The following is a 13,253-nucleotide window of genomic DNA, read 5'->3' as shown; positions in this document are numbered from 1 at the left end:
ATAGAGTTTTATTAACTGGAATTTAGAATCCCTGCTAAGCAAAACTAATTGTCATGTTTTTTTGTTTGTTTGTTTATTTATTTATATTTTTGCGGTACACGGGCCTCTCACTGCTGTGGCCTCTCCCGTTGCGGACCACAGGCTCCAGACGCGCAGGCTCAGCGGCCATGGCTCACGGGCCCAGCCGCTCCCTCCGCGGCATGTGGGATCTTCCCGGACCGGGGCACGAACCCGCGTCCCCTGCATCGGCAGGCGGACTCTCAACCACTGCGCCACCAGGGAAGCCTTAAATGTCATGTTTTAAAGTGCTGGTGACTAGTTTATCCAAAGCATTTAGTGAGAGATGTTGGCACACTTCAGCACTGCGTTTTACACATGCTGGAAGTCCTAGAGACAGTGGTAAGGACTCCAGGCAGGGAGGGCAGGGGACCAGGGGACAGTGGCAAGAGAACCTGTGTACGTCTTTATTCCTTCATGATTAACTCATTGTTGCCCATGTGCCAGCCAGTGTGCTATGGGAATTCCCTGTTTAGTCTCTCTCTAGCTGGCTCCAGGAAGCCCCTCTTTCTGGGAAGGAAAATCATACAGCCTGGAACTCGAGGCAGGCCTCTCCTTGCCTCCGCTTTGAGTGGAATAACGTGAGTGGTGTGATCTGACCCTGTTACCAGTTGAATAATTTGAATATTACATGCAGGTGTGTTCTTCTGATACGGCTGTAGACATCTCAGAAATGTTATACCTGTGATCCGCAGTTGATTGGACCCGCGGATGCAGAAGCGTGACTGTGGAGGGTGGGCTATAAAGTTGCACCCGGGTTGTTGATTGCGTGGAGGGTAGGCACCCACGCCTGCGTTGTTCAAGGGTCAACTGTATTGTCATTCCTACCTCAGATGTGTGTTGGGTACCTACCGTGTGCCAGAAACTGCTTGTGGCTGGGAGTAAAGCAGACATTGCTATGTCGTACTGTGTCTAGCAGATGGCGACTGGAAAATTACTGGGTTGAATTTGAAAAACCCAGTTCTCATGCTGATTCTGCCCCCCCTACAACTGCTGAGTGACTCTTAACAAGCACCCTAACTTCTCAGGGCCTCACTTCTCCCATCTTTCAAATTTTAAGAATTTGAAATATTCTAGCAATAATTTCTGGCTTCATAGCCACTGTCAATATCCACTGCTGATTGGACCATAACTTCATTGGAGCTTGTCTGTGAGACTTGGGCAGGAGGGTTAGGTGCAGAGGGCCGTGCCACACAGCGCATGGCACAGTGACATCATCTGTCCATTCCTGAGCCCTTTTCTTAGACCACAGTGCTCACCCTTAGTGGCACATCAGAATCATCTAAGGGCTTTAAAAAATTCTCAGTGCCAAGGCTGCACCTCAGACCAGTTAGAATCTTTCGGGGATGGACCTCGGCATCAGTCCTTTTTGGACACATTTAATCGTCTTCTTATTTGTGCCTTACGTATCCATTACCATTCACCCTCAACCCCCAAAGGAAATAGGTCTGTGGGACCTGACACATGGCATTGAACTTGAGCGTACCATTTTGATAACAGCTGATGTTACTGTGTGTGTTTAACAACTGCAGTCAGAGCAAGCCAGGGCACGCGCACTGAGCTCGAGGCATAGCTGAGCCCATGGGTCACCCCACGTTTCTACCATCCGGGAAGGAACTTTGGATACTCCATTGTCTGTTATTACCAACATTATTGCTTAACTCAGTTCACGCGTTCAACAAATATTTATCGAATGCCGGCCACGTGCCAGGCACGTGTGTCCTGGAGACTCTGTGGAGAGCAGAAATTAACCAGGTAGAGGGAGTAGCACATGCACAGTCCCCGTGGCAGAAAGGAGGTTGGGCAATCAGAAGAACTGAAAGGATGGTCCTGTGGCTAGAGCAGAGAAAGTGCTGGCTGCACACAGTGCAAGGAGGCTGGCGACGCGGGAAAGTGCCCGCCTGCCCGACGCCTTGTGGGCAGAGCTGTAGCTGCAGAGAGCATGGGGGGAAGCCGCCGTCTGTGCATCGTCTCCAAACGTGTTGCCTTTCAGCAGTAGACTGACTGTTTTTAAGACCTTAATAAAAAGATATTATTAGCAAGAACAGTGTGAGACCACGGTCATGAGTCATACAGAGGAGGTAACCCAAGGGCAGCACATTTTTATTTGCTTCCCTCCCAGACAGACCAGCAGGTCCCGCCCCCAGGGTGATGCCCCCTGATAACAACAGGTCATCTGCACCGAGAGCTCGGTTTGTGCCGGGCACGACTGCAAGCACTTTATTGCCTCTCGAAGCTCCATTACCAGTCTGTGAGATAGGAACTATTACTATCCCTTTTTCTGTTTTGGAGAGACACAGGGAGACTGATACATACGAACGCATTTCGTTCCAAGAGTGCGTTCATAAGTCCAATTTGTTTGTAAGTCCAAGAAAGTTAGCCTAGGTACCCAACTAACACAATCGGCTATATAATACTGTACTATAATAGGTTTATAATACATTTCACACAAATAATACATAAAAAACAAAAACACAGAAAAAAAAATATATTTTTTTTTTTTTGCGGTACGTGGGCCTCTCACTGCCGTGGCCTCTCCCGTTGCGGAGCACAGGCTCCGGACGCGCAGGCTCAGCGGCCATGGCTCACGGGCCCAGCCAATCCGCGGCATGTGGGATCTTCCCGGACCGGGGCACGAACCCGTGTCCCCTGCATTGGCAGGCGGACTCTCAACCACTGCGCCACCAGGGAAGCCCAAAGAAAACATTTTTTTATCCAAAGAAAACATTTTTAATCTTACAGTACAGTACCCTGAAAAGTACAGTAGTCCAGTACAACAGTTGGCATACAGGGGCACGTCCGCATCTTTGAAAGTCCACGACTTGAAGATTTGTGTGTAGGGGACTTACTGTAACATAATCACACTAATTTCCTACTAAGTGGGAAAACTCGGAAGTGAACCCAGGCAGCCTCTCTCTGGATGGCCGCTTGACCGTGGTGCCATGTTGATGTTCGAACATGAGGTGGTTTCGCTTGAGTGGTTCGTGTTGAAACGTTTTATTTTATTCAGAGAAAATGGAAGCCATGATGAGGTTTCAAGTGGGTAGTAGGTAACACGGTCAGATGGTATTTCCGCTCTGTTTGCACAGATGATGGAGAGTTGACAGAGGCATCATTATCCCTATGAGGTGATACACAGTGCACGAAACCAGAAAATGAAGAAAACAATAACAGCTAATTGAAATTTCAGGGGAACTTTAGATAATAGAATAGGTATAATATAATTACTGGTTTTGAGGCTGATTGAATGAACTCACTTGATGCATGTGCTGTCAGAAAATTGTCCTGCCCCAGGAAAGCACTTAACGCCTTGTTGGAAACAGGACTCAAGTGTTTGGCTAGATTGTTGTGAAGCGTGGATTCAAACTCACACATCCTATAGTCTGGGGTGAGAAACAAGAGTGCTCTGGAAACTACATGGAAAATTATATGGAAATTGTGGTCTTATGTATGCAAGCAAGCTACGTATAATCCAGGGAAATTAGTTAATTGCCAAGAGCCTTGGGCTCGTCTGGAAATTATCATTGCCACCGTCAACATCAAGTTCTGTGTTTTGGGAGTTTTTTATTTTATTTTTTTATTGAAGTATAGTTGATTTAAAGTGTTGTGCCCATCTCTGCTGTACAGCAAAGCGACTCAGTTATACACACACACACATTCTTTTTTTAATATATTCTTTTCCATTATGATTTATCACAGGATATTGAATATAGTTCCCTGTGCAGTAGGACCTTGTTGTTTATCCATCCTCTATATAATATTGAATAGTTTACATCTACTAATCCCAAACCCCCAGTCCTTCCCTCTGCCACATCCTCAAGTACTGTGTTTTGATGGTCTGTGATTACAGGGCATTTGGTCCATGGACCCATTAACAAGAGGGACACAGATTCTCTTTTAACTGATACGCTGAAGTAGTCCACACTCTAATTAACTTTTGTTGAGTACCTTTCTGTACCAAACAGTATCTCATTTAATTTTCAGAATAGCCCTGGCAAAGGAAGTGAGTCCCCATCCTTAGAGATAAGGAATGTGCCCAAAGTCTCTCAGTGCATCCGGGAGAGGGTGTAGGGTTTGATCCAAAGTCAGCTTGGCTCCACAGCTGGTACTCTTGGCTCTCCCTAGGAAAACATGTCAGTGAGACTTTACACCCATTACCAGGATGCACTACCAGCGTACAGAAAGGACCCTGTTTTTTTTGGCAGACAGGGACGTGGAAGTCTGGTTGTCAGTTGACTGCTAAAACTTGGACGTTGGCTGAAGCCGCAAGATAATATACGGTCTGTGCTCCCTTCCCTCTCTCACTGAAATAAAGAGAGATTCAGCTGTGGGGCTGTTTATCCAAACCCGCGCCTGGAGCGTGTCAGGCACCCCCGGCACCCCCGTGGCAGCCCTCAGAGCCAACGGAGGGTGGTTTCTTTTGTCCAACAGCTGCAGAACCAGGAGCTGCTGAGGGCGATGATGAGGAAGGCTGAGCAGGAAATCAACAGCAAAGTGATTGAAACGTTGAAGAGACTGGAGGACCCTGTGCAGCGACAGCGGGTCCTGGTGGAACAGGAGAGGCAGAAGTACCTGCACGAGGAGGAAAAGGTTGTCCGGAAGTTGTGGTGAGTGCGGTCCCTTGTTGCATGCTTAGCTGCTCAACCTGGAAGGCAAGCCTGTCTTTGCCAAGGAGGAGGCCCTTCCTAGACGGTGTTCTGAGCCTCTTTCTTTATTGAGCACCTACTGTGTACAGTTAGAGTTCTGCTGGTTCTGGGTATCCATGGACACTTAGCTAGTGCCCCTCCATCCAGGCCCAGGAAATTCAACAATCCTTGGGAGTCTGAGCTAGTCTCTTTATTTTTCTTTTTAATTATATATATTTTTTGCAGTATGCGGGCCTCTCACTGTTGTGGCCTCTCCCGTTGCGGAGCACAGGCTCCGGACGCGCAGGCTCAGCAGCCATGGCTCACGGGCCCAGCCGCTCCGCGGCATGTGGGATCCTCCCAGACCGGGGCACGAACCCGCGTCCCCTGCATTGGCAGGCAGACTCTCAACCACTGCGCCACCAGGGAAGCCCTGAGCTAGTCTCTTTGAAGCCGGAGCATCACACTGTTCTATAGGGCTTGGCAATGCCTAAAATTAAGAGGAGCCAGTTGCACAATCCAATGATAAATGGGAAGTCTGCATTTAATCTCAATAAATTAAAACTAATAGCCAAAATAACACAGCGCCAAAGTTATCCTCCTATTATTCAACGGTAGTTAAAATCACAAAAGAAGAATTTAAATGTAAAGTATGTCTGATCCAGAATGAAAGATGCTTCCTTGAATGTTACCCATCTTCTGTGAGGTTCTTATTGAAAGCATCTATCAAGTCCCACTATTGAAATGAGCAGAGTTTTATTACGCCCCAGTCACTGGGGCAGGCCCATCTTTTATGTTAATGTATGTTTTGTTATGCGATGAAGATTTATCATAGAACAATTTCACCTTTTAGTATAATGAATAATCATTTGCGTGGGTTCTTCTAGTGTTGGTATTTTTTTTTTTGTTTCATAAAGGCTTTTTTTTAAATTATTTTTTAAATGTTTTATACAGTTTTTAAAGGTTATACTCCATTTATAGTTATTACAAAATATTGGCTTTATTCCCCATGTCGTGCAGTACATCCTTGTACCCTATCTTTCACCCACTAGTTTGTACCTCTTACTCCCCGACCCTTACGTTCCCCCCTCCCCGCCTCACTGGTAACCGCTAGTTTGTTCTCTGTACCTGTGAGTCTGTTTCTTTTCTGTTATATCCACTAGTTAGTTGTGTTTTAGATTCCACCTATGAGTGACATCACACAGTACTTGTCTCTCTCTGACTTGTTTCCCTTAGCATAACGCCCTCCAAGTCCATCCATGTTGCCACAAATGGCAACATTTTCACTCTTTTTTATGGCTGAGTAGTATTCCATTGTATATAGGTAATTCTCTCGTTTCTTGGAAAGCTTAAACCTCCCAAAATGGGACTGTAGGGGAGCAGCTTCCAAATTCTTTTCATGACCAGAATCACCAGAAGCCTACAACATGATGGAGAGTACTGTGCTCTATCACCTATTTGATATTTGAGGTGTAGCTTATGTCACCTCATATGCCAACCCAATGTGCCTGATTAGAATTAGAATACCCCTCTCAGTAGCAGTCTAGAGGAAGAAATCAGTTTGAGTTATTATTTTCCTGAAGAAGAGAATTTGACGACCGTGCATCATCTCAAGAGTAGCCTCTGGGGCTTCCCTGGTGGCACAGTGGTTGAGAGTCCGCCTGCCGATGCAGGGGACACGGGTTCGTGCCCCGGTCCGGGAAGATCCCACATGCCACGGGGTGGCTGGGCCCATGAGCCATGGCCTCTGGGCCTGCGCGTCTGGACCTGTGCTCCGCAACGGGAGAGGCCACAACAGTGAGAGGCCCACGTACCGCAAAAAAAAAGAGCAGCCTCTTAATTTTTATTTAGTTCATGCCTTTATAGACAGACAGCTAATCACCCACCATGAGGTAAAAAGGCTATTATTTGTCTGAAACATTTCTGCGACAGCCCGATTGTCTACAACTACATCTCAAGGTTCTTCTTGAAAAGTTCTTTTAAAAAAACATAGCCTTTTAATATTTTTATAGAATTGCCAATTATTTTTCCTTCCAGCTTAATTGAGATGTAATTGTCATACATCACTGTAAGAGTTTAAGTACAGCGTAATGATTTGACTTACACACATCTTGCAACTATGGCCACAGTAAGTTTAGTGAACATCCATCATCTCATAAAGATACAAAATTAAAGAAATAGAAAAAAACATTTTTCCTTCTGATAAGAACTCAGGATTTCCTCTCTTAACAGCTTTCATATATAACCTACAGCAGTGCTAATTATATTTATCGTGTTGTACATTACACCCCCGAGTACTTATTTATATTATAACTGGAAGTTTGTACTTTTCTCAACCTGCTGCCTACCCGAGCACACTCAAGGCTCTGGCAGTGGACTAGATGTTCGCTTACTGCCACCTAGTGGTTCTTCAAATCAAAGCGCTTTTCCTGTTTCTTTAAGAGGGGTTTTTCTGTTGGACTTACAGGCAAACTGCAAGGATGCACCCCATCTAGGGTGGGGTTATTAATGGGCCGAGGCGACAGGATGTTATTATTGGTGTGTTTGTCTGTTGAAGTAGGAGACCTTAATTTAGTTCTATTGGAACTGGCAGTACCCTAAGAGGTGTGTGTAAGTGTGTGCACACACACCCCAGAAATCAGATCTGTGATCACTTCTTCTCTTTGTAGCCTGGAGAGGACACTCAGTCCTTATTGACAGGACAATTGGTATAAACCAGAGGTTCTCGGTCAGGGGCAAGTTCGTTCCCCCTCCCCTAAGGACATTTAACAGTGCCTGCCGACATTCTTGTTTGTCACAAGTAGGGGAGGTTGCTACTGGCATCTGTCATCAGTGGGTGTTGAATTTTGTCAAAAGCTTTTTCTGCATGTATTGAGATGATCATATGTTTTTATTCTTCAATTTGTTCATGTGGTGTATCACACTGATTGATGTGTGGATACTGAAGAATCCTTGCATCCCTGGGATACATTCCACTTGATCATGGTGTATGATCCTTGTAATGTGCTGTTGGATTCGGTTTGCTAGTATTTTGTTGAGGATTTTTGCGTCTATGTTCATCAGTGATATTGGCCTGTAGTTTTCTTTTTTGTGGTATCTTTGCCTGGATTTGGTAGCAGGGTAATGGTGGCCTCATAGAATGAGTCTGGGAGTGTTCCTTCCTCTGCAATTTTTTGAAATAGTTTCAGGAGGATAGGTGTTAACTCTTCTCTAAATGTTTGATAGAATTCACCTGTGAAGCCATCTGGTCCTGGACTTTTGTTTGTTGGAAGATTTTTAATCGCAGATTCAATTTCAGTACTTGTGATTGGTCTGTTCATATTTTCTGTTTCTTCCTGGTTCAGTCTTGGAAGGTTGTACCTTTGTAAGAATTTGTCCCTCTTCTAGGTTGTCCAATTTGTCGGCATGTAGTTGCTGCTCCCAGCATCTAGTGTGTCGAGGCCAGGGGCGCTGTTAAACATCCTACAGTGCATAGGACAGGCCCCACACACAGAAAAGAATTACCTGAGCCCAAAGGCCAAGTGCCAAGGTTGAGAAGCCGGACCTAAAGCCATCCGGGCTCCTCCTTCTGCCCCCTCCGTCCCTCCTTCTCCTCTGTCACATCGCAGAGTGCACACCCTCCCTTAGTTGGCATCAGCAACACTGAAAACGAAGAGTGGGTCCTTGGTCAGACAGGTGGCCAACCTGGGCCTCCCCGTGGACAGCCCCGGGAAGACGGCCTCGCACCTGCCTCATACCACAGCAGAGTATCTTAAGCCAAACCAAGCTACTCCTGTACCAGCTGCTTCCGTCGCCTCCGTGGGCGTGGAGGGAGCGGCCAGGACGCGGTGCAGGAGGGGAGGCCAGGCGGTGAGGCTCAGGGGTCCCTCTGCTCCTGCACTGTCCTTATTGAAGGCCCCAGCATTCACTATCTGTGGTTTGCGCTCCCCACAGTGACCTGGAAGACTTCGTTGAAGATTTAAAGAAGGACTCTGCCTTGGCCAGCCGCGTGGTTACTCTAAAAGACGTGGAAGACGGGGCTTTCCTCCTGCACCAGGTGGGAGAGGCAGTAGCTTCCCTGAAAGGTGAGTGTCCTCCTTGCGGGGGGGAGGAGTCTGAAGCCTGTTTCCTGGGGTGTTTGAAAATCCATCAGACGGTGAAGGATTCATTCATGCACATGGGCAGGTACTCATCCAACACCTCCGTGTGCCAGGCACTGTTCTGGGCACTTGGGATACATCACTGCCTGTCTTCTGGGAGCTGATACTTTAGTGGTGGCTGTAATATTTAGGACTGAATGACTCTTAAGACTCTTAAGTACGGTGCACCAGGCACCTGTACCAAATTCATTAAACACAACCCAAGGGCCTCGTGAGCTTATCCCAGATATACAGGCAGGAAATGAGGCCTGGGGCTCTGCCTTGGCCCAGGTCACGCTGGGCCCAGCTCGGCCTCAAGGCACGTGAGCTGCCCTGTGGTGGGTGAACCCCGTGCTTCTCAGCCCTGTCCACAGTCGGGGCTCGGGACAGGGGGCTTGCTGCTCTGGCTTTTTCATATAGCTCACCAGCTGCTCTTGGCCCGCAGGAGAATTTCCAACCTTACAAAACAAGATGCGAGCCATCCTGCGCATAGAAGTGGAGGCCGTGCGGTTTCTGAAGGAGGAGCCGCACAGGCTGGACAGTCTCCTGCAGAGAGTGCGAGGCATGACCGACGCCCTGACCATGCTGCGCAGGTGACCGTGGCTTCCTGGGCTGGTGGGGGGGCGGGGCTGGGGTGAGAACTGATAGTTTGACGCCAGATTTCTTGTTGGTTCTGATCTCACAGCCAGGCAGTCAGCCGTACTTGGACATTGTCTGCTCCAGCCCTGGTGGTGGTAGGTGTCAAGAATATAATAATAAACAGGACCCCTGCCCTTATAAAACTTCCTTTCCCACGTGGGAAACAGACACGACTACCACACATGAACCACTTCCCAGTCTTCCCAGTAGTGGCAGTCCTGAATTTTCCTTTTTTTTTTTAAGTAGAACTTGGAAATTACAAAGATGTTACCCCTTAGATCTTGGACCAGATTTGAGAGCAGGTCACAAGCAGAATATAAATTCTTGGGAGAATTTTAATCACTAATAATCTTTAATCACTATAATCTTTTGATCAGGTTTGTAGGAGAAATATGTGAAATGTGAAGTTGACTTTTAGATGAATTATTAACTATATTCTTGTAACAGTGACGTCAAAAAGAACCTCTTTTGAGATGCTAAGACTACAGAGCGCACTATAATCACCTGTGTAAGTTCCAGGATGCCAAAAATAATCTGAATTAGAACAACAAGAGGCCTCTTCCTGCAGAGACCTCGTCTGCCTGGGCACAGGAAGAAGTTGTACCCGAATTGCACTTTCTCACAGGTTCCCTCATTTAAAATTGCCAGAGTGAACTTTTCCTTCCCGTAGGATAAAAATATGTTCAAAGAATTCTTAACTAAGCTCTTATCTAAATGTGGTAACCCACCCACAAAGCCTAAAGCAAACCATCCTTATTAAGTGTTTAAAGAGGGAGCAGGCTGGCTGGTAACGTTGCCCACCCTCCCTTCTCTTCCCTGAAAAACAATTTTTAAAAAATTTTAGAGCCAGCACAGATGAAGCTCAGTATTTGTCTTATCTCCATCTAAAAACAGATGGGATTGTGTGTCTTGAATGTTATAGGACTTTGTGTCCCGTAAATGCTCAGTGGTGGGAATGATAGATAAAGCCAGTTAAGTAACTTTAACAATAAAAATAGAAGAAATATTAGCTGCTCATCACAGGCCTTTATACTATTGATCTTTCCTTGGTATCTTCCCGGTATAACATGCTGTACGCAGCACTGTGGAAGACACAAGAAGGAAGGTAGGAATATGCACGACCCCAAGGACAGGCACATGTCCTGGTGCCTGATAGAGAAGACAGAGCAGGTGACAGTCACAGTTCAGAGCAACTTAGCGGCTTGGGAAGATGCTGAAGGGATTTGGTACATGCTGAATTTGAGGTGCTGGAAGGATAGCAAAACAGAGCTGCCCATGAGGCACTTAGAGTTAAGGGAGTCCCTGCCTAACTCGGAGGGAGGAGAGGTTTAGAGTTGGAAGTCGCCTTCATGAAGGTGATTACTGAAAATGGAAGCGATGCCTATGATAGAATGAGAAGGAAAGGAGGAAAGAGACCCTTAGGGATTTGGGATTGAAGGGACGGGGTAGGTAAAGAGCAAAAGAAACAAGTGAGTAGAAGAGGAGAGTCGTAGAAAGCAATGTCTTCTTTCCAATCAAAAAAAAAAAGCATTTTGCTAAGAAGGGAATGAGGGACTAGTTAAAAATTATGGGTCGGTGCCATGTGTGACAAAGTCTTACATGTAACTACATTGATCGTAGCACCGAGCCCTGAGGAAGACATTGAACAGCACTGTCACCGTCACTATTATAATCTCCAGAAAAGTATCTGAGGCTCACAGAGGTGAAGTTCCCGGCCTTGCAGAGCTAGAACAGGGCAGAACCGATACTCAAACACAAGCCTGTCTGACCCCGAAGGTCATGTCTTTGCCGCTGGACCATGGGTGGAGGTGGACAGACAGAATCAATGACCCCGCCCCCCAAGCAGAGGAGGACTAACCCGGCGGTTAGATTCGAAGTCACTCGTGATGTTGCAGAAAGGCTGCCCAAGTCCGGGTGGGGCAGCCAGATGGCACCAGGCTGAGCTGTAGGAAGAGCAAAGCAAAGGGAACTGGCATATAAACCACCTCCCAAGACGTGGAGCAGTGAAAGGAGGAGAGAATGGAGGGTTTAGGAAGCTTTGGGTTAGAACCGAGCATCTAGGAGAGCTGCCCAGGCCTGGATCGGGTGCAGGAGTTACTGTTAGAATCGTGTGTCCACTTGATGTCACCACCCCCCAGTCTGGACACGACAGTGCACGTGGAAAGGGAAAGACAGACCATGTCCTGAGGGAAAAAGTAGGCAAGCAGCTGCCGGAGATAACGAGGAGGCAGTTAGGTTGCTATGGGAACCCTCAACTCTAAGCTGCTACTCCGGGTTTTAGAATCTTAATTTTGCAACACAATCGTGTCTGGCTTTGGGATGACACAGCACTCAAGCATACCATACGACTAAAATGCACGTTACCTAGTTCACCAGTTCATGCTGCTGTGCGTGGTTTCTCCCAGGCATGTCACTGATGGGCTCTTGAAAGGCACAGATGCAGCCCAGGCTGCACAGTATGTCGTGATGGAAAAGGCCACGGCCGCAGAAGTCCTGAAGGCCCAGGAGGAGGCTCCCCGCGCCTCGGGCCAGCCCCTCCCCGGTGCAGGCGTCCCCGGCGACGTGAAGTCGGAAGTGGTGCCCTTGACGGTTCACCACGCTCAGAGCTCTCCTGTGGTCATCCAGCCGTCCCAGCTCTCCTCCGCGCTGCTGAACCCTGCCCAGCACTTGCCAGGGGGGCCCGGGCCTCACCCGGCCAGCCCTCCCGCTGTCACACAGGAGGTGACCTCAGCTCTGCAGTCCCCGCAGATGCCCGGGAATGGTTCCTCCGTGCAGAACCTGTTCATGGACGAAATCCACAGTGTGAGTGCCAAGAACAGGGCAGTGTCTATCGAGGTAGAGTCCTATTTCCATTTTTCGTAATTCCATAAAGGAGGACAGGATGTGGTCCTTTCCTTCCAAGAGTGTGTACAGTCTGGTTGTGGAGATAATGCATATATGTATCAAAGATATATTTTTATCAAAAATATATATAACTATCTATTTTATATACATATCGGTTTTTTTAAACTGTGAATGGGTTTCAATGGCCAGGTTGAGAGAGAGGCCATCAGATTTCAGACAAGGCTCAGGCGCCCGACCTGTAGGAAGGTGAGGCAGTGGTGTGCTGCTAAGTGTGGAACAACCGGCATTCTGATGGGAGAAGCCTCATTTGTAGTGTCTGCCAGTTTCTGTGGTGCAAAGGCTCCCACCATTGCTGACATCAGTGACCATGCCGGTGGGAAGAAGGGTGACACTCAGCCCTCCCGAGCCAGTATGAGCTGGGGAGGGTTTGCCAGTGACCTTGAAAATGAAGTAGAATCTGGGTAAGCAGAGGGTGGGAAGAACATTCTAGGATAGCGGGATCCTGGGGCAAAGGCTGGACCTTGGATAAACCAGTTTAAGTGGAACAAGAAGGAGGAGATAAGGCTGGCAGAACAGGCTGGAAGCTGGTTTGGGGCAGCTGACTCACCATTCCCATGGAGCCAAGGTTCATTTCATGGGTATCAGAGAAATGCTGTAGCTTGGACCAGTGATAAAAAAAATGGCATCTTCAGAAAATTAATCTGGAAACAATAGGCAGAATAGATTAAGGTAGTGGGTCTCGAATTAAGGGTGCAGGATAGGAAGTTGTTACAGAAGTCTCAGAAGGAAGGAGAAAGAAGATCTCAAGGTCACATAATATAGAGAGAAAACTTGCTGTGTTCTTATATATTCTTTTCAAGAGCTGGTGTAGGTGCTCAAGCAGCACACTGCATTTCCCTGGCTCTCTCCTTCCTCTTCCCTAAAATGTTTCCTCCACTCATCACTGTGTCCTTAGCCACCTGGTCCTAAG

The 13,253-nt window shown here is 47.3% G+C and overlaps 1 protein-coding gene across 15 annotated transcripts in view; it reads left to right on the top strand.

The window, feature by feature from the left end:
* KIAA1217 (KIAA1217 ortholog) overlaps window positions 1-13,253 on the top strand; it is a 325,812-nt gene that overhangs the window by 288,416 nt on the left and 24,143 nt on the right. For all 15 annotated transcript variants that reach the window (XM_012537154.3, XM_004280956.3, XM_012537155.3 and 12 more), the window contains 4 exons: window positions 4,489-4,664; window positions 8,616-8,746; window positions 9,246-9,393; window positions 11,845-12,274. In XM_012537154.3, coding sequence (XP_012392608.1) covers window positions 4,489-4,664; window positions 8,616-8,746; window positions 9,246-9,393; window positions 11,845-12,274 — 885 coding nt within the window. The remainder of the gene's footprint in view (window positions 1-4,488; window positions 4,665-8,615; window positions 8,747-9,245; window positions 9,394-11,844; window positions 12,275-13,253) is intronic.

The sequence above is a fragment of the Orcinus orca genome, chromosome 2 (genome assembly GCF_937001465.1).
Source record: "Orcinus orca chromosome 2, mOrcOrc1.1, whole genome shotgun sequence".
In the NCBI taxonomy this organism is placed as follows: Eukaryota; Metazoa; Chordata; class Mammalia; order Artiodactyla; family Delphinidae; genus Orcinus; species Orcinus orca.
The sequence above is the reverse complement of the archived record's forward strand: the minus strand, read 5'-3'. Positions and strand labels throughout refer to the sequence as shown.